The sequence below is a fragment of the Eutrigla gurnardus genome, assembly GCF_963514095.1.
Source record: "Eutrigla gurnardus genome assembly, chromosome: 16".
NCBI classification, from domain to species: Eukaryota; Metazoa; Chordata; class Actinopteri; order Perciformes; family Triglidae; genus Eutrigla; species Eutrigla gurnardus.
The window spans coordinates 12,770,348-12,788,464 of NC_139927.1; the positions used below are offsets into that span (position 1 = coordinate 12,770,348).

Genomic DNA, 18,117 nt, shown 5'->3' on the forward strand with positions numbered 1-18,117 from the left:
TATGACTTTTTTTCACTTCTTTTGACATGCTATACTATGACTTTTTTCACTTTTTTTGTCATGCTATACTATGACTTTTTTCACTTCTTTTGACATGCTATACTATGACTTTTTTCATTTTTTTCGACATGCTATACTATGACTTTTTTCACTTTTTTCAACATGCTATGCTATGACTTTTTTCATTTTTTTCGACATGCTATACTATGACTTTTTTCACTTCTTTTGACATGCTATACTATGACTTTTTTCACTTTTTTCAACATGCTATACTATGACTTTTTTCACTTTTTTCAACATGCTATACTATGACTTTTTTCACTTTTTTCAACATGCTATACTATGACTTTTTTCACTTTTTTCAACATGCTATACTATGACTTTTTTCACTTCTTTTGACATGCTATACTATGACTTTTTTCACTTCTTTTGACATGCTATACTATGACTTTTTTCACTTTTTTCGACATGCTATACTATGACTTGTTTCACTTTTTTCGCCATGCTATACTATGACTTTTTTCACTTCTTTTGACATGCTATACTATGACTTTTTTCACTTTTTTTGTCATGCTATACTATGACTTTTTTCAACATGCTATACTATGACTTTTTTCACTTCTTTTGACATGCTATACTATTAATTTTTTTCACTTTTTTCGACATGCTATACTATGACTTTTTTCAACATGCTATACTATGACTTTTTTCACTTCTTTTGACATGCTATACTATTACTTTTTTCACTTTTTTTGTCATGCTATACTATGACTTTTTCAACTTTTTTTGACATTACTATGACTTTTCTACATCCTATACTATTTAGTTTCACTTTTTAAAAAATACTATACTATAACTTTTTTGACCTGCTATATGCTGACTTTTTTCACTTTTTCGCAGTCATAAAAGTCGTTTCAGTGTTTAAAAAAAGTGAAAAAGTCACATTATTATTTTTATATCATTATTATAGTACATCGAAAAAAGTTTTTAGACATACTGAACAATAGATTTTTGATAAACTATACTGGGATTTTTCATCATCAAAACTAAACTGATTAATGTATTTATTTTTTATAAATAATGAAGAGACTTTTTTCCCGATGTACAATACAAATTTTCTTTTACCTACGATATTATGACTTCATGATATACTGTAGTTTGACCATACAATATTACTACTTTTGAGACCTACTATAACAGTTTTTTTCCGACATACTATACTCCTTTTCTATACTTTTTCCAGGACTGACAGTCCAAGTGCACTAGAGGGCGGTATGTACAAAGAGCACAGCTGCACCTTCTCTATGGAACTGCAATCAGATTTCAAAAGCTTGGGTACATTACCACATGTTTCTAGAAACATGTCATTTTCCCCATTCTGTGTGATGTAACGGTGAATGTCTTTGTTGCTCCAAGAGGAATTAAATGGACACACATGAAATAATGGGCCAAACCCCCCTCTTTATTGTGCATTCCTCTTTTATTGACATGGTCCTCTTTACATAAGGTGAAGAAATGGTTCAAGGTCAGCACACTAAAACCTTGTTGTGGCTGCCTGAAGTGGAATGTTCAGAAGATAGAATAAAGCCTTACATCATATCAGCTCGTTCATTTAAAGGTGAACACTTGTTGTTGGGGAAATTATCAAACTGATCATACCTCTGTGTGTTCAGTGCAGTTAGGCTTTGGAGAAACGACTGGTAAATGCAGACAGGCAGTGATAATACATGATTTTTTTTTCTTTTTGGATCATGTGAGATAATCTAATAAAGCTGATATAGAACAATTTTTTTTTTGCCAGTACTGTACCCTCCCAAAAACAATTTATTTTATACCACATTCCAGGAATGGATAAATGATACAAATTGCCATCTGAAGTTTAAATCAGTCTGTAATGAGCATAAATACTGCCATTAATCAGAATCAAATGTAAACACGCATTGTAATTAGCTGAACCACTACTGGACACAAAGAGGTTCTCAATCTTGTGGCATCAGCAGATTTCTCAAAAAGCTCATTTGCTTAAAAGTTGGTGCACTCCTCCACCTGATCCACCACTAAAGCAGGAAGTCTGAGTGCCAGCAAAATGAAGATTGAGCATGAATTCAGCTCAAGAGTGCGGATGTTTATTCCTCCTCGCTCCTTCCCTTATATCATCCTCGTGAATGATGTGAGATAAAACAGCTAGCTACAGCATTAATCTAAGTCTCATGTGCATTCAAGCATTCCATGTTTATATTCGCTGAAAGTAAAACAATAGCCCCTTCGGCTACCATGGTAACATGAGTTGTACGTAGTAGAGAAAAACATCGGGAGAAACAACAAAGCCTGATGTGGTGCGGGCTTCTCAAATAGAAACCAAAGAATAGTCGCGTTGTTGATCCTCCACACGGTGACAGCACTGTCCTGTTGTCAGGTCTGGTGACTTATTGCATGCTGTCAGTCCCCCCTTGAACTGATCTGAGGTGAGTTTCAAATATGGTGGTGGTCCAGTCCGGCGGTCTCGGCTCCCCGGGCCCTCACCTGCCTCCCACAGCCACGCCCAAACACCCCAGGGTCCTTTTCCACTTGCTCCCCAGGGGTAAGCAGCTCTCCTGGGTATGGTTCCACCTACTCGTCATCCAGGCCTCGTCAGGACGACTGCATGAGGCCCGTCAGCCGCTTGCCCGTCAGCGACTTGCCCTGGTAGGAAGCAGAGAGACGGAGGGAGGTCAGGGGGATGGCTGTCAAGTTGAAAGCTTTTTCTGAGGATTATAAAAGAGCAGTGTGGGAGGAAAAAGTGGAAGGGAAAAGAAAAGAATGCAGAACACAAAGCTTGAGGTGGTGATGGATGGATGGTAGATGACAAAGGACGAGAAAGCAAGCGATTCGAAAAGACTATTGTGCTTTATATATATATATATATATATATATATATATATATATATATATATATATATATATATATATATATATGAGTCCATTAAGATATTTATTTAGAAATAATACCTGTGGTCGAAACACATGATTGAAGCAAGTACATTATCCTACATCTCCTCTTCAATATTCCTGCAAGCTATTATGTGAAGCAGCACACAGTACGCAAGTATTTTTATACATTATACTTTTGGTCACTACTAAATAATCTCATATTTTATTATAGGGTAGTTTTAATAACTAATTATCCTCCTTGTGTCTTATTTGCTGGGATTTAATACCAAAATGAGAATGAATGGAGGACACTCACCACGCTGCGGGTGAACTTCTCCAGGGAGGTGCGTCGGCCCTGCTCCGTTTCAGGCTGAAGCGACAAAGAAAACGACACAAAAGGCAGAGGAGTTCAACATTTCAGCGTTCAAAGCTAATCCATGTTCACGGCTCCTCGTGTTTGTTCACAGTTAAAAAAAGACACCACAACCACAGAGTGCAAACATAACTGTCCATTCTCGGTTGTTAGAAGTCGTCAACGCAGTTAAATTCATGCAAAAATCATGTATGTTGTCGAGGTGCTTGAATATTTCCCTTTTATGCAACTTTACACAACACACAGGCAAATGTTGTACCTTTTCTACGCGGTGCTCACATGGTGCTTTTAGCTCTTATTTTCACATTATAGTTATTTCATGTAATCTACTAAAGGATCCATATTTGACTTATAATTCCGATTCCACCAATCATACAGAAACACAGACACCCGCTTACTTTCTTCCTCGCCATCAGCAGGTCCTGGTACACGTTGGAGCGCAGGAAGCGTGTATAGCTGTCACTTTTCATCAGTTTGTAGATGTGGTCCTGAACGGAGAGAGTACGAGGCAGAGAGGGGGGGGGGATGAGGGGGTGAGGGAATAAATTACTGCCATAAAATGCTTTATTTATATAACTGTACACCTTATCTATACAGCATAAAGACATGGAGCACTGGAAGAAGGGAAATTATCTCCAGAAATAAGGTCAATGATTGTGTCACCTTTAGCCAGGCTAGCTGTTTTATTTCCAGTTTTTATGCTAAGCTAACCAGCTTCTCGCTACAGCTTTATGTTGACTATATGCAGAGATAACTGGTGTCAATCTCATCTCTCAGCAAGACGATCACTTAATAAACTGGAATTACTACCTTGTGATTATTCCTCCATAAAGTTGCAGTTTACATGCCTGTCCAAAATGTCCAAAATGTCAACACTTCATCATTAGTGTATTCTCTCTTTTAAAAGGCAGCAGGTGTATGTTTGTGTATATTTATGAACACACAGACAGGTTAACCTTCCAGCTGACAGGTGGGAATACAGAGGTTTTGCTGTTGCATCACCAACAGAGAGTCTGGTTGGCATTTTCAGTACAAGGATTATTTTCTCATTTAAACAGGGAATGTTAAAAGTGAATCTACCTGAAACTACCACTACTTCTAATCCTCCCTTTCTCCATGTATCTTGCGTTGACTCACCTGGGCGTCCTCGTAGCTGTACCGCCCGGGGTCTTTCAGGTTCTGGCTCGTGCGTTCGTAGCTGTGGGAGTCCAGGTTGATGGAGCTGGGTGCTCCGTCCGCCAGGAACTCCGTCCAAATGTCCTGTGCTCTCTGTGCCACTTCCTGCTGGGGCATCCTCTTCAGGTCCTGCACAGCCAACCAGAACCTGCAATACAGATCAAATCCACCCCGGATATTTATTTGAGTTGAAGAGTGTCTCGACAACATGCGCTGAATGCCAAACAATGCACCGAATTTGTCCTTGGTGATTTATCCACGAGAGATTTGCTATCAGGACAGAATTTAACCATCTTTAAGAAAGTAATGTTTTTCTAAAGAATTATCCAAAAATGTGAGAGAAAGGTAAGATATTTCAAAATCAACTTTAGCCTAGTCTTCAAAACTCCAACAATTGAAATACAAATAATGGTTGGAATGATCATTACTGGTATCTTATTGCACTTATTGGAAGACATTTACAAGATCTAACATGAGAATAATTGAGTTCTTTAGTATTTGTAGAGAAAAACAAACTGTAGTGGGATCTAAACATAACAGTCTTGTGTATTACAAACATTTACTGTAAAAAAGGAACACAGATTTAAACCTTCAGTGCTGCAAGGCACATTGGAAAGGCTCAGCTGCTATGTGAAGGATTCACAAACGATCAAATCCAAAACCTTCTAAAATGTTGCTTATTGTTGCCTTGATTGTTACAGAATAACAACAAAATGTAGTTAAAGCCAAATTAGACAGACATAGTTCAGTCAGTCTGAAACTGTATTCTTCAAAGACATGAAGTGTAAAACATGTGACGTATAAGACGTTGAAGTGACTTTCAGTATAAGACAGCTGATTAAAAAAGGAAGCAGGCAATGAACTGTGGTGAACACCGGAGGCAGCAGAGAGCCACAGTCTGACTGCCTCTGATATTAGATTGTGTATTGATCTGTGGACCGGTTGAGAGATAATATCATAGAGAGAAACACACACACACTCGCTCCCTGTCACGCTCCCCCTCAGTAGTGCTCTTCCAAAAGCTTCCTTATAAAAGCAAAAGCAATTAAACGTCCGGAGCAAGAGAGAGGGAGACAGAGTGGTGAGGAGACCGCTATGATCGGCGAGAGGTGAGTCCTGATAAGGGAGTATCGGAGGTATCAGCCATGTCATCCCTCCGAGTTTATTCCCAGACTCCATCGTTCCTAACAGATCTCTCGTCTCTCCTCCTCTCTCCGGCTGCTCACTCTTCCTCTCACTCGCATGGACGCCTCGCAAACACTCTGCTCCTATCCGCTCACTGCCGCTCTGTTGCATAAAGGCCTAAACAGGATGTGGGATCGTGGCTCTGCGTGTTGAAATGAGGGATGGATTTAATTTCACTGCAAATCTGTGAACTAAGCGTCCTCATTTAATTATATGAATAAGGCACTATACTAACTCTGCAAATGCAAAGTCATAGTTCAGTTCATAGTTAATCATAGTTTAGAAAAACAGTTTGTTGTTGTACAGGGAGATACATGCTGTGACTATATTGTCGAGGGGTACAGCATGTTGTTAGCAGATATGCTGCACAGACGTGCAAAAAAAAAAAAGAGAGTGGTGTTGAGATTTGGTTTACGGATATTGTCAAAATTGCAAGCCAATACTTCAATTTCTATTTTCCTGCACAAACAATCTTATTTTGAGGTACCGGCGAGGACACTCAAAAGAATAAATTAGTAATTTTGCTGCCAAGTTTCTCAACAGGCAACAGTGAAGTTTCATCTTAGCTGTTCGTTTCCCATCATTGTTACTGCAGATCTTTCCGCCACACAAAGGTTTTTAAGGGTAAAATCCTTTAAGAAGAATACAGTTACTGATGAGCAAAACGCAGAAAGTGATTAAGTCTGTCTTTTCAGCACAACAGGGTCATTTCTCCTCAAAGAAATTAGTGCCACTCAGAAATCTTGTTTGTTCAAGGTACCGACCTCCTGTGCTGGGAAGAGAAAAATCTTTTTACTTGTGATTTGTTACTTCACGTGTTTCCAGTGCATAAGTGGGTTGAAATGGTAGGTTGGAACAATAGGGATGCCAAACAGAAATCTGTTTTTCTGGCTATTTTCGGAGATGTGAAAGCTTTTTGAATAACTGTTATACAAAGTCGAAATGCACACAAAAGTGCTGCTGTACGGCCTTTAATTTACACATAAACCACACTGTACTTCACTGTCTTTACAACAAATGCTACATGCACACCGTCGTGCACAGGAGGATTTTTCCTCACTCACTGCAGCGCTTCACGTTTAGAAAATATGTCAATCACCAGAACATTAAGTGTCGGAAGTGAGTATCGAATTGCATCTGGTGTGCTCACCGCAGGTTTTCTGAGCTGAACTCTGACTCCAGGAACTTGAGGAAGAGCTCCTGTCCCGCCGGGTCCTTCAGGGCCTCCTCCAGAGAGAAACCCCACTTCTTCACCCGCTGTTGACTGGGCTCCTTACTGGGAGAGATGGGAGGGGATGGAGAGAGGCAGTATAAACATCCCGCTGAAGCTTCTGCAGGGAGGTCAACATTCAAAGAGCTAAGAAGATATTAAGCTGCAGGATGTGGAAAAAGGCTGCGTGTCGGGAGGACTGACATGAATGCAGAGGAAGGGATAAGACATTAAAACCTGAAACGCGATCGCTTGTCTGAAAGGGCTGATGTTGATGTGAGATTGGTGTCGGGAAAGCTGCACATTATGCCAACGCTCACCTGAAGTCAATCAATTTGAATCTCTGCAGAGAATATATTTTCTCCTATCCTGTAATTAATCAATCTGGCTGAATTATTAAACTACATTAGGCACAGTGATTATATGCCCGCTCTAATTAATTCCTGCATAATTCAGAACAGGACAGCAACTTACTGAGAGCAACGGCTGTGCGTCTCTAAGAGACGATGCCTCAGTTCATTACCTTCACGTCTCCGGATCACATTTCAATGGACGATCAATAATTTGGCTTTCACCAATATGTGTTCATGACACATGAGTTGGGCTGGATCATTTGATTTGGATCGATTGAGTGAGCTGAATGACCTCTGAATTTCCTTCACTCGTTCAGAAAACGCTTACCTATAAATATCAGTTCAGTGCTGCTGAGCAACAGGGATCTGCTTCACGGCGCTGCGGTAAAAGATGCGATTTTTAAAAATGTATTATGTGTGTGAGATTTGCATCTAAAACAGCCTGAAATGACCATATTCCAAAAATATATTGTGGACTTCTTTGTTGTTGCAAAACACACCTAAATACACCTGATTGTAATTATAATAATCATTTAAAAGAGTGCTACGCTCAAACTGAATGGAATTTTTGAGGCATGCATTGTGTTTTTTTAATCATCCTTCTTCTTTGTTAAAACCTGACACCGACATCACCCACAATGCAACTGGACCGATGACAGCTGGGTCAAAGATTCGTGGCTGCACATTCGTTTGTGCACATCATTTCAGTGTCTAGTAAAGAAATCTCTCCAAGCTTTCTGTCGTCACTTCTCAACAGCTTTATGATTGATAGCAATAATAATTCTTTCAGTTGCAGAAACACGTAGGCTATAAAAGCAATCAAAATGTAATTACTTTCGACAAAGCAAACAATACAACCCAATGGCACAATACTGACGTGTTCCATTTTGGAAATCAAAAGTAATCAACGCATGAAGCAATAAGTCAATATTCATTTAAAAAAAAAAAGCCATTGTCATCATGCATCGCCCTACGAAGTGGAGAGGAAATGTTCACAGGATGTGGAAGTGAAACTGCTGTGGTTTCTGGTTTTATACCTGGCCTCCAGGTCCCAGAGGGAGGGGTCATCGCTGGTCCAGGGGTTAGACGGCTCCGGTGCCGTCACAAACGGGTCATAGTCCAAATACTGCTCCGTGTAGCTGATCACACTGACACACACACACACACACACACACACACACACACACACACATGGACAGGAGATCAAGAGTTCAACGGTGCACCCATTTCAAATGATTATATCTTGACCATTTGTTCAATATTTCCCGTTAACCTAATATAATTTGCGTCTTGACAGCTTTCAGAAGTAATATAAGCTAATCGTGAAAAATAAATGGGTTAAGCAGCAGCATCTGTTCTGATCAAAAGCTCAGATGTGATGCTCCTACCTCTCTTTGATGGTCGAAGATAAACATGAAGCGAGAGATGCGGCGAAAAAACCCCATCTGAAAATGATTTCCACTCACTTTTGAAACCGCAGCATGGACAGCGTCTTGCTAAAACACATTTGAGTATTTGCAAGCCTTGTAAAAAGCCGAGAAAAAGTCTAAATTATAAATGCAGGATTACGTCGGGTCATGGCTTACATCTTGAAGTTGTTTAAAGGGGAGCCAAAAGTAAATCTGCTCAACACTTCCTCTGAGACAGGAAGCAATACACACCCAGTACATTTAAACTAAATTAAGATAAATGTTTATTGTTTAGCCACTCTGCAGGGAAATTACAACTAATAGTGATGATCCATTTAATGCACTACAGAATATGAACTCCACATAACTTATTAGGTGTCAAAGACCATGGAGAAAACATATGGACCAGAGCTTAAAATGATTAGATCCAACAGAAGTGATCTCTAAAATACAGTACAAAAAGCAACAACACCGACAGAATCCATTCAAACCTGCACTCGTTCATCTGCCTCATCTGCTTTCTGTAAGTAAGTCTCCTCTTCATCTTTGCTCACTATGTTCAAAGCTTTGCATCCCGAACACGGAACTATTTCATCCGTTCAACTGACGTGAAGCATCGCTGAGAGTCTGAGTGTCAATCAGCTTCTTTATTGTCTGAAAGCTCTGTAGGGTGTTCCAGAAAAACATCCCATTAAATGAGGATTTTTGCGCTTGTGTTGGATCAATCATTTTTGCATTACGTACGTTCTTATGCACAAGTCTGCAGTGGTTCAGTCAACATATCATATATTAACTCCTTTCAACAGCGGTTCATGCTGCTAACAGCTGGAGAAACAGTCCAACCGACAGTAGATTCAAGTCCTTACTGGCCCAGTGATCATATCTGACAAATCAAATCAATAGTCTTCCTAACGTGAAGTGATTTAAAAGGAAACGTATGATAGTAGTCATTTTTACAGTTATCACCCGTATACGTGATTGATGTTGTTTGTTGTCTTTTCTCGCAGGGTTTTTCGGGTCGATGCCTCAAACTATCTGCACCAATTAAACTCGGCTCTGCGCGTGGAGTCAAGAGGTCAAAGGGTCAGGGAGGCAGAGCGGCGGCGCAGCAGTCAGCTGTAATCACAGTGTTCTGCTCTGCTGGGAAGTAATGGCCGTCCTGACTGACTGAGCAGAGGATGGGACGAGCAAACACACGGAGGGTGGGCAGGGGCGAGAAACACATGCAGACATGTCACATCTCCTGCACTGCAGCATATAGAGGGTGGACAAAATAACGAGAATGCCTGTACAGATGAATGCTTTCACCCTGAGATAAGATGAACAGTTTCAACCCTTTGAAGCATCTTTTCCTGTCATCCTCAGTTTACTCTAACATTTTCTCCTTGAATGCCTTGAATCCCCCCGACACAGTGCAAGCGCATCTCTCTAAATCCATTCATTGTTGCCTTTACTTTACTTGGAAGTGAAAAATCTGCCGGTACTGTTATTTGTTTTAATTGTTCAATTTGGTTCCATTCAAGTTCTTTCAAAAATCCAGCCTATAATTTTAAATTTCTTTTTAATTTTTCAAAAACTTTTTTCATACTGCATTAGCAGTTTTTTTTAGTTATTTGAGTAAAGAAAGTTTTTAAAGACTGCAGACATAAATTGGGTGAGAAGGAGATTTTTCTAGTGCCCATAGAGCAATCAATGAAGTAATACTGGTTGCTGGACTCAGTTTTAAAGTAGAGGGTTGGATAAGGCAGCCTTTATTTAGGTGTCAGAGACATGCATGCTGGCCTGTGCCTCCCCTTGGACCCCTCTTCCACATCGCCAAACCAAAGGGGGAAAGCAGAGAAATCAAGGGAGAAACCAACCTGTAAACATGACCTAATTAAGCCCCAGACAAAACATCACAAAGCCATGCAACTTAACTCTCTTCACACATGTGCTCTACTTCCAAATGCCAAACCCAAACCACCACAGGTTCAGATCGGGTGTCAAAACAAACCACCTCCATCTGCCAGTGCTCTGGTACAGATATAATAAACGGAGATTGAAAAGGTAACGGTACGATGTGTTTTTAGTGCTGCAGAGACGTGAGTCTCCTGTACTGTACCTTTCAGCAACTTTAGACATCTTCATACGGTGACGATCAATCTGGGAGTTCAGGAATATTATCTAAATGAGGAGATGACAGAAGTCAGTGTTTGTTTGTGCTGGTTTCGTACAAGAACAGAAAACAGAATAGCATTGTAAATAGTGAATCATCTAAAATATCTGTGTGTGCTGCTTGCAAGTATAATAAACAAACAAGACCATGTTTGCGTTGGTTGGCAACCTCAGCGATGTTACTGCTACTGTTTCCTCTTAATTCAATTTTTCCCCCATAAGCCAGTTGTTATTTTTGTCTGTCTTCTTGTTTTAGGTGAACATCAATCTCCCCTTGTGCTAAAAAGCATCAGAGCTGCTTCACAATTTGACCAGGACATTGTGGAAAAACTGCAGCGTAGAGGCTATCAATCTCCTTGGCAATGTTGCTTCCTTTCTGTGGAACAAACACATGAGTAAATGCATTTGAGTTGATTTTTACCTCTTTCTCCACATCCTCCTTGGTGCCTTTCCTGCAGTGGTGCGAGGGTGTATGTATGGGACTCTGAGACTGCGTTCCCTCCTCCGCCAAACCGTACACCGACTGGGCCGTTTGAAGTGGGAGAGATAATAGAGAGATACAACACTTGTTGTTTTATCTCAGAGCGGCGATAAAGCGTGAAAACAGCTGCCAGAAAAAAACCACTGTGCACTGTGTTGTAAAATTAAAGGGATGCGTTGCAGTAATTCAAAAATGATTGCTTGCACAAACTGTAAATCGTGTGTTTTGTTTTGTCACTTTATGTCTGCTGAAATGAAAGTCATCTGTATTTTAATGAATTCAAAGTGTATTTTCACCATGTACTTTTATTGGAAACAGTAAGTGAAGGTTTTATAATACGAGGTTTAAAAGAGGAGCTTTTAATTCATTTCACCTTCAAGGGCGTTCTAAAAGAAATGCCTCTCCATAAGTTTCACCCGTCATTGGAGCTTTTACCTTCTTGACTTTATGAGGGTTCTTCATGCGTCTACATTTCCTGATGTCCATCTCTGTCGTGTTTACACATCCGGGCTGGAGGAAAAAACATTACGACAGTGAATACTGGTGAAACCCAAAGAAAGCTGTGCAAAGAGCGGCTGGAAGATGAGGGAGACGGCTATACCAACTCACAGACTTAGAGGCTTACCACGGGTCTGTGGACGTCCCAGAAGGCTCTCTCCTGGCTGTCAAGGATCTTCCTCTCCGTTTTATCCTTTTTCCTGTCGATCCTGCAGATGAGATCAGTCCGTGTGAGAAAAACAGCTCTCTTGACACCGGCATTAGACGTAGCAGTCGAATCAGGATGGAAGGACGTGAAGGGGAGGGAGATTAGAAAGTCTACATGTCCATCACTTTTTTAACAATACTGAAGCACATGTGCTCAAATATTGGGCATGATCCCTGCACCTGTCTGTGCACCATCTGTTTGCACGGTTCACAACCACTGGTGTGTACATTGGGCTGCACTTCCACACTGTGTGATTGTTTGGTATCCAGTACAATGTGTAATGTAATTAATGTAGGCTGCACGTTCTCAAAAAACAACACATTTTACTTGAGTATTCTAATAATAATAATATATTATTATTATTATATATTTGATTGCATGTCCTTTACTCGTTACATAGCTACATGTTATACAGCAAGTTACGAGTTACTTTTCAGATCAAGATTTTACATACAAAGCACAAGATCATATAAAATATTTGTCACAAACGACCCAACATCGGTTCAAATTAGCAACCATGACCAGCTCCAACGTTGAAGTGGTATTTATTTATGCATAAAAGCATCAAGAATAATAATAATCAAATAATATTATGTGTCGTAATTTAACTCTTACAGATGGCATTTAGAGGTGTTTTGGGGTTTGATATATTTCTAAATATATGAGCAAGATATCAATATCTGAATTCTCCCCGACCACCAGTACAACTGCTCTGTCATATATTCTGATAATGGCTGTTTTGAGTTAAAACTGTTCCATTATTCATGCATTGAAATTGTAACCAAATGAAACTTAATACAAAATATTGAGAGTAGAACATAGTTCTGGATTAATTATTCTGATTTTATAAAATATTGGGCACACAGAACAAAAGTGAAAATAGATGGTGCTGACTGGCACAATCACAATGTCTTGAATTGTGGGTCTCAGGTGGACACACAAGTGTGACGACCATGCAGGGGCCCTGCTGTTTTGTCTCTGTACTCAAAGATCTTGGGACAATTGAAAATGTTGTTCTCTCCCCCTTGGATCCAGTCTATACCCATGAATAAAACAAAGAGGACTCCTGTTAAGCCAGGAATCCATCTTTCCTTCTTTTCCCCTCTTCTGTCTCCACAATTTCTATATGTTAACAAAGCTTATAGTCTATCATTGCTAGATATAATAAAAGATGTATCATGTTATACACCTCAGAAACCCCGATAACACGGGACAGGTAATGTTGTAAGGAACCCATTACAGGAGGGTTACTGGAGTCTGAAACACTCGCTGCTCATGATATGGGATGACACACATTGCAGGTTTTTACTGTAGTCTTTATTTTATACCTTAGGTGTGAATGACATCACTGCACGCATCGTAGTTTCACGAGTTGCCGTGGTAACAGAGCACACTTACTTGACCTGGGCCTCAGCCTGCATGTAGATAAACTCCCACTTCCTGGCAAAGGCTCTCTGCAGCCTGGCAAGGTTCTCCTGGTGGAGAGAAGAAAAGTGACACGGAGACACGTTCTCAAAGGGACGAAAATGTAATCACGCTTCATAAAAATGAAATCCGCAGGTTTTAACGTCTCTGAGATGCAATATAGAGCTCATATTATCCCAGACACACACACACACAAATCTGACCTTTACGATATTATGTTTCTCTGCCTCAAGCTTGACACACAGATCAATACGAAGAAGTATTGATCTGTGTGTGTGTGTGTGTGTGTGTGTGGGGGGGGGAGCAATCCAGTACTCACCGCCTCATAATCTGCCAGCTCCAGCCTGGTCTTGTTCTGCATGGTCCGCTTGCACAGGTAAATGGCTGCGAGAGGGACGGAGAGGATCGAAGGCCTGGATTAATCGGCGTAGACATCCCCCCTCATTAGTGCATGTCTCGTCCCCATGTGTTCCTCTCCAACCTGTCTCACCTCCCACGGCATGGGAGCATAAACAGTTTGGGAGGCCCTGCTGCTTTGGGATTATGAGGTGGCGTGTGAAGAGGCGCTGAGCCCTCAACTCACAGCCATGGCTGCCTCTGTGACAGGATGAAGGGCAGGAAGTGAAGCGATGGCTGATTTATCCTGTTGCCCCTCTACAGCGAAGGCTACAAGCAGCGCTGCAGCGCATAGCTCAGCGGGAAGTCATTTGTATTTGCATTCATTAATACTACAAGTTGAGGTTTTATTATTATGTGCTGAACGACAGTATATGAGGATACCAAAATCAGGATACCGGAAGATGTATTATGTTCTGCTTATATTGGATACATGCAGAGTTCCCTGCCAAAATTCCTACTTTATTAAAAGGTGAAATCATTGAGCTATGTGTTTACTGTAAGTATTATTACAGCATTTCCACATGGGATTCATGATTCTGATTTTGGGAATGCACTCAACATTAGCCTCATAAGCACTTGAAATCGCTGTGAATCAAATGTACAGGTTACCTCTTGAATATTAGCATCATTTCATTTCAATACCGTTCTAGGAAAATCAAGTAGATTGTCCTAGAATTGAGGATTGATCCTTCAAATATGGAGACGTGACATGATGTCATAAGGATAATTTCTCATGAGAATGTTTGGGGGGAAAAAATGTAAATGTTCCCTCTTACCATAGTCTGTATTCTCAGGCTCCCAACAGTGCGACGGCCAGAAATACGGTGCCTGACGGGGAAAAAAAGTGAGAAGTTTAAAGATGTGGATCGACCAGTGAACTTAAAAACATCTGGAGCGATGACGATGACCTTTACGAGGCCGCTGTTTCGCCTCGGAGACACAGCGGAGCACGTGAATGCGATGCATCACCACGAGAGCTATCAAAAATATATTTTTATTATCTGCACCGAACAGATTCAGAACAGCTGACTCCTAAAACTTTTCTCCTAGTAAGAGGCATCCTGGGGTGCTCTGGAGGCGTGGGAGTACTGCGGCAACACGATAAAACGAGGAGCGCTGAAAGCTGCGTAATAACCAACAGGAAAAGAGAATCATAAAGACAGCAGGCGAAGAACAGATGCTGATAGGTTTGTTATTTGACATTTGCTCGCAGGGTTTTGAATCACAGTTTTAAAAGCATCTTGTAGTTGTTTCAGAGAAGAGAGATTTCTACATGGTGTTAATTGATTCGATTTTCCTCCTGTGTTTCTCTTTGCACTTTGTTTGCCTGGAAAATCAAATGCTAATGAACAGCAATTATCTTTATGAATGTTTATCTACTATAGTGCTCGGCCCTCCTCCCCCCTACCTCTCCTCCTCCTCTCATCTCCTCCTCCACTTCACTTTGAAGGAGGAGAACCAAGGTCAAAGCCCGGTAATGTGCACTGCCGTCTCGTTTAATTAAACTGCTCCAGCCCTCAAACAAGACTCTGTGAATAGGAAGGAAGAAGATGCCACGCGGAGATCATTCTAATCTCGCCATGCGCCGCCTTGCTGTTCCCCACCGAGGAACGTGAAAACACTGTTTCTTATTTTTTTAATTAGAAAAATTCTTGATAAAACAGCCTGGCATAATTAATCTGTGACTTTAATGCCACATTGTTTCATCTGTGAACGGTGAAGGAGGAGTGAAATGTCTTTCTCTTCTTTTTTGTCCCTTGACGAGACTCTAATTCTAGCGAACAGCTCTACTACACTGTGTCTCTCTGTCAGGCTTCTTTTCTCTGCCGCCTCAGACCGAATCTGGACCTGCTCCCCTCGCTCGCTTGATGAATATTTTAACGGATCCCCATTCATTTTTAATCGGGTCACAGGATCCCCAAATGGTACCGAAGGGAGCTGTGGACAGCGGGCAGGGCCTTTTGTCATCAAGATTGGTGCGTTGCAATTCCATTACAGAACAAGTCTTCAACGTCCCCGTAATCAGATGGGGCTCGCTGGACTTTTCAGTATCTCACACATTAATGCAGGGTGAAGACGGGATTAGTTTGAGTTTAGGTCACTAAAGATGCGGGGCAAATTGCATTTATCAGAAGAAAATGCTGGTTATCCATTTATAATAAGCAGCCATAATCTGAAAATCTAGATTTAGATTCACTGTACAGAATATGTAAAAAATGTACCACTCGATAAAATGTGCAATAAATTCAATACATTTCCCAGGCTGCTATGTTACGCTGCGGTATGTAGCTTTAGCAAGACTAAGGCTAGCTAGCGGCTCTGTTATCGGTCCCTGTACTTAGAGGCACAGAGCTAAATTTAACTTTGCTAACATTCTCACATTGACAATGATAACATATTGATATGTCGGCACGTTAGCATTACGTTTGCTCTGGTCACCGCCTTAGTTTAGCTTGTTAGCATGCTAATGTTTGCTAAGCAGCTCTGGATGTGGATGATGAGACTCTCATTCATTTTGCAGGTATTTGGTTTTAGAAAACATAAGAAATTCACATGATGAAATGTCTGGCTTGCGTACTCAGGAACGTCACTGTTTCTTAAAACTGGGAATGTCTCCAAAGTATTTCTCTCCTGTCATAATGAGGACATTGTCCCATCATTCTGCCTGTTGAATCTGTACATTAATAATCCAAACTGCTTCCAATATTGTGCATGTTGTTTGTGTTGTAAACTAATATCCAACTATTCTCTCTGAATCCAAATGTACTAATCAAAATGTTTCTAGTTCAATACTTGTAAATGTCATAATCTAGTTATATCAAGCGACAGAAGAGAAGTTCAACAAATTCTCGATAACCTATTTCAAAATATACAGATGATGAAACCCTAAACCTCTAAGCTTAACCCCAGACATTGAGTGGCAAATAGCAGATGTTCACAGAACTGGCTCATAACAAGATGTATTGATACTAAATATCGCCACTTCTCCTGAAGCCTCTGTGTCCGATTCTCACCTGAAAGCGGTAGAAAGTGCCGTCGTCTTTGAGGGAGAGGACGTGGTCTGAGATGGGGAAGAAGTAACCCTGAGCTGCGATGAGACTCCCGATGTGCATGGCCTCAGCTGTGACAGGAAGAGAGGGAGCACCGATCACTGTGAGGTCATTCCGAGTCTTAGGAAGAGCATCTGCTTGAAACCCTAACCTAAGGTAGCTACAGTGTGTGGAACTCAATTTGTGTTTCCCTCTGCTAAACCACAGATTATCTGTGTTCAAAATCTACTTGGATGGAATTAACTCACTAGCAGCGATTTGGAACTAAACACATAATAGAATGAAGCAACTGCGAAATATCAATCTCCAGAATATGACGTTGGAAAACTTTTGAGCACATTTTAACATATACAATATACAGTGTAAAAACCCCGTAGCATCCTTTTGAATACAAATTTGATTTCAGCGATATGATATAGGCCTGCGGTGGTTTGACTGGGGATACATGGATGACTCAATAATCGACTCAGCGGCCAGGCTGTGGGCTCGGGAACCAACAGTAAACACTTCTCTCCCACCAACATGTCTCAGATCAGGTCAACAAAACACAAAATCCACAACAACATCCAGCTAATATTTTTTGTTTTCTAATTTCCTGCATGCTCTGTGTTTGCCCTGTATTAACTTGAGAATTTTGTATTTTTCTGTTGATAACGTTTCTGCAAAAATCTCCTATCTATTTCAAACTTACACACATGTAAGTTTCTGAAAAGGTAACCAAAAGGTATTCAAAAGATGCTTTTCCCTATAAAAGAGCTGCTTTGCCTCCCACGCTGTGACTGACCTTTCATAAACTGGATTGCTGTGACAAACACCTGGTCTCTGCAATTTCAAGCAAGTTCTCAATGCTGGGATAAATATACTTATTGCATGGTAACGCAACTTTGAGTACATTTGACGGCAACATAAATGATTCCTCACGCTTTGATATTAATGGTAATTTAAAATGCTTTTTGTGCGTACTTATTATAATATTCCCACATATTTTAGTAAATGAAGCCCTTTCAGTCGAACAGGTATTTTGTTGCCTATATTAAAGTCATTATAATCAGCACAATGCAGTCTGGTATCACTTGTAAACTTACCTGGATCCTCTATGCACAGGTTCTTCATCAGCCACTGAACAATATCTGTACCTGAATCAGGTCAGATAGAGAAAGATGTGTTACTTATACAGGATATGGTCACACACTCAGTAAGGAGTACGATTTAAAGGAATACTTCACCGGACAAGCAAACTTGAAAACATGAGGAACTTGTGTTAGTAGTCCCCCCTCTAACTAAAG

At 40.5% G+C, this 18,117-nt stretch overlaps 1 protein-coding gene across 1 annotated transcript in view; it reads right to left on the reverse strand.

Moving 5' to 3' along the window:
* Positions 1-1,655: 1,655 nt before the first annotated feature.
* Positions 1,656-18,117, reverse strand: part of LOC311026839 (regulator of G-protein signaling 6-like) — a 63,301-nt gene continuing 46,839 nt past the window's right edge. The window contains exons 4-18 of the mRNA XM_084030532.1: positions 17,917-17,967; positions 16,796-16,902; positions 14,558-14,609; positions 13,702-13,766; positions 13,356-13,432; positions 11,877-11,958; positions 11,687-11,761; positions 11,192-11,293; positions 10,718-10,779; positions 8,245-8,355; positions 6,795-6,920; positions 4,421-4,607; positions 3,682-3,771; positions 3,227-3,280; positions 1,656-2,682 (exon numbers count right to left, since the gene is read on the reverse strand). Of these exons, the coding sequence (XP_083886658.1) occupies positions 2,632-2,682; positions 3,227-3,280; positions 3,682-3,771; positions 4,421-4,607; positions 6,795-6,920; positions 8,245-8,355; positions 10,718-10,779; positions 11,192-11,293; positions 11,687-11,761; positions 11,877-11,958; positions 13,356-13,432; positions 13,702-13,766; positions 14,558-14,609; positions 16,796-16,902; positions 17,917-17,967 (1,292 nt within the window). The 3' untranslated portion in view covers positions 1,656-2,631. The remainder of the gene's footprint in view (positions 2,683-3,226; positions 3,281-3,681; positions 3,772-4,420; positions 4,608-6,794; positions 6,921-8,244; positions 8,356-10,717; positions 10,780-11,191; positions 11,294-11,686; positions 11,762-11,876; positions 11,959-13,355; positions 13,433-13,701; positions 13,767-14,557; positions 14,610-16,795; positions 16,903-17,916; positions 17,968-18,117) is intronic.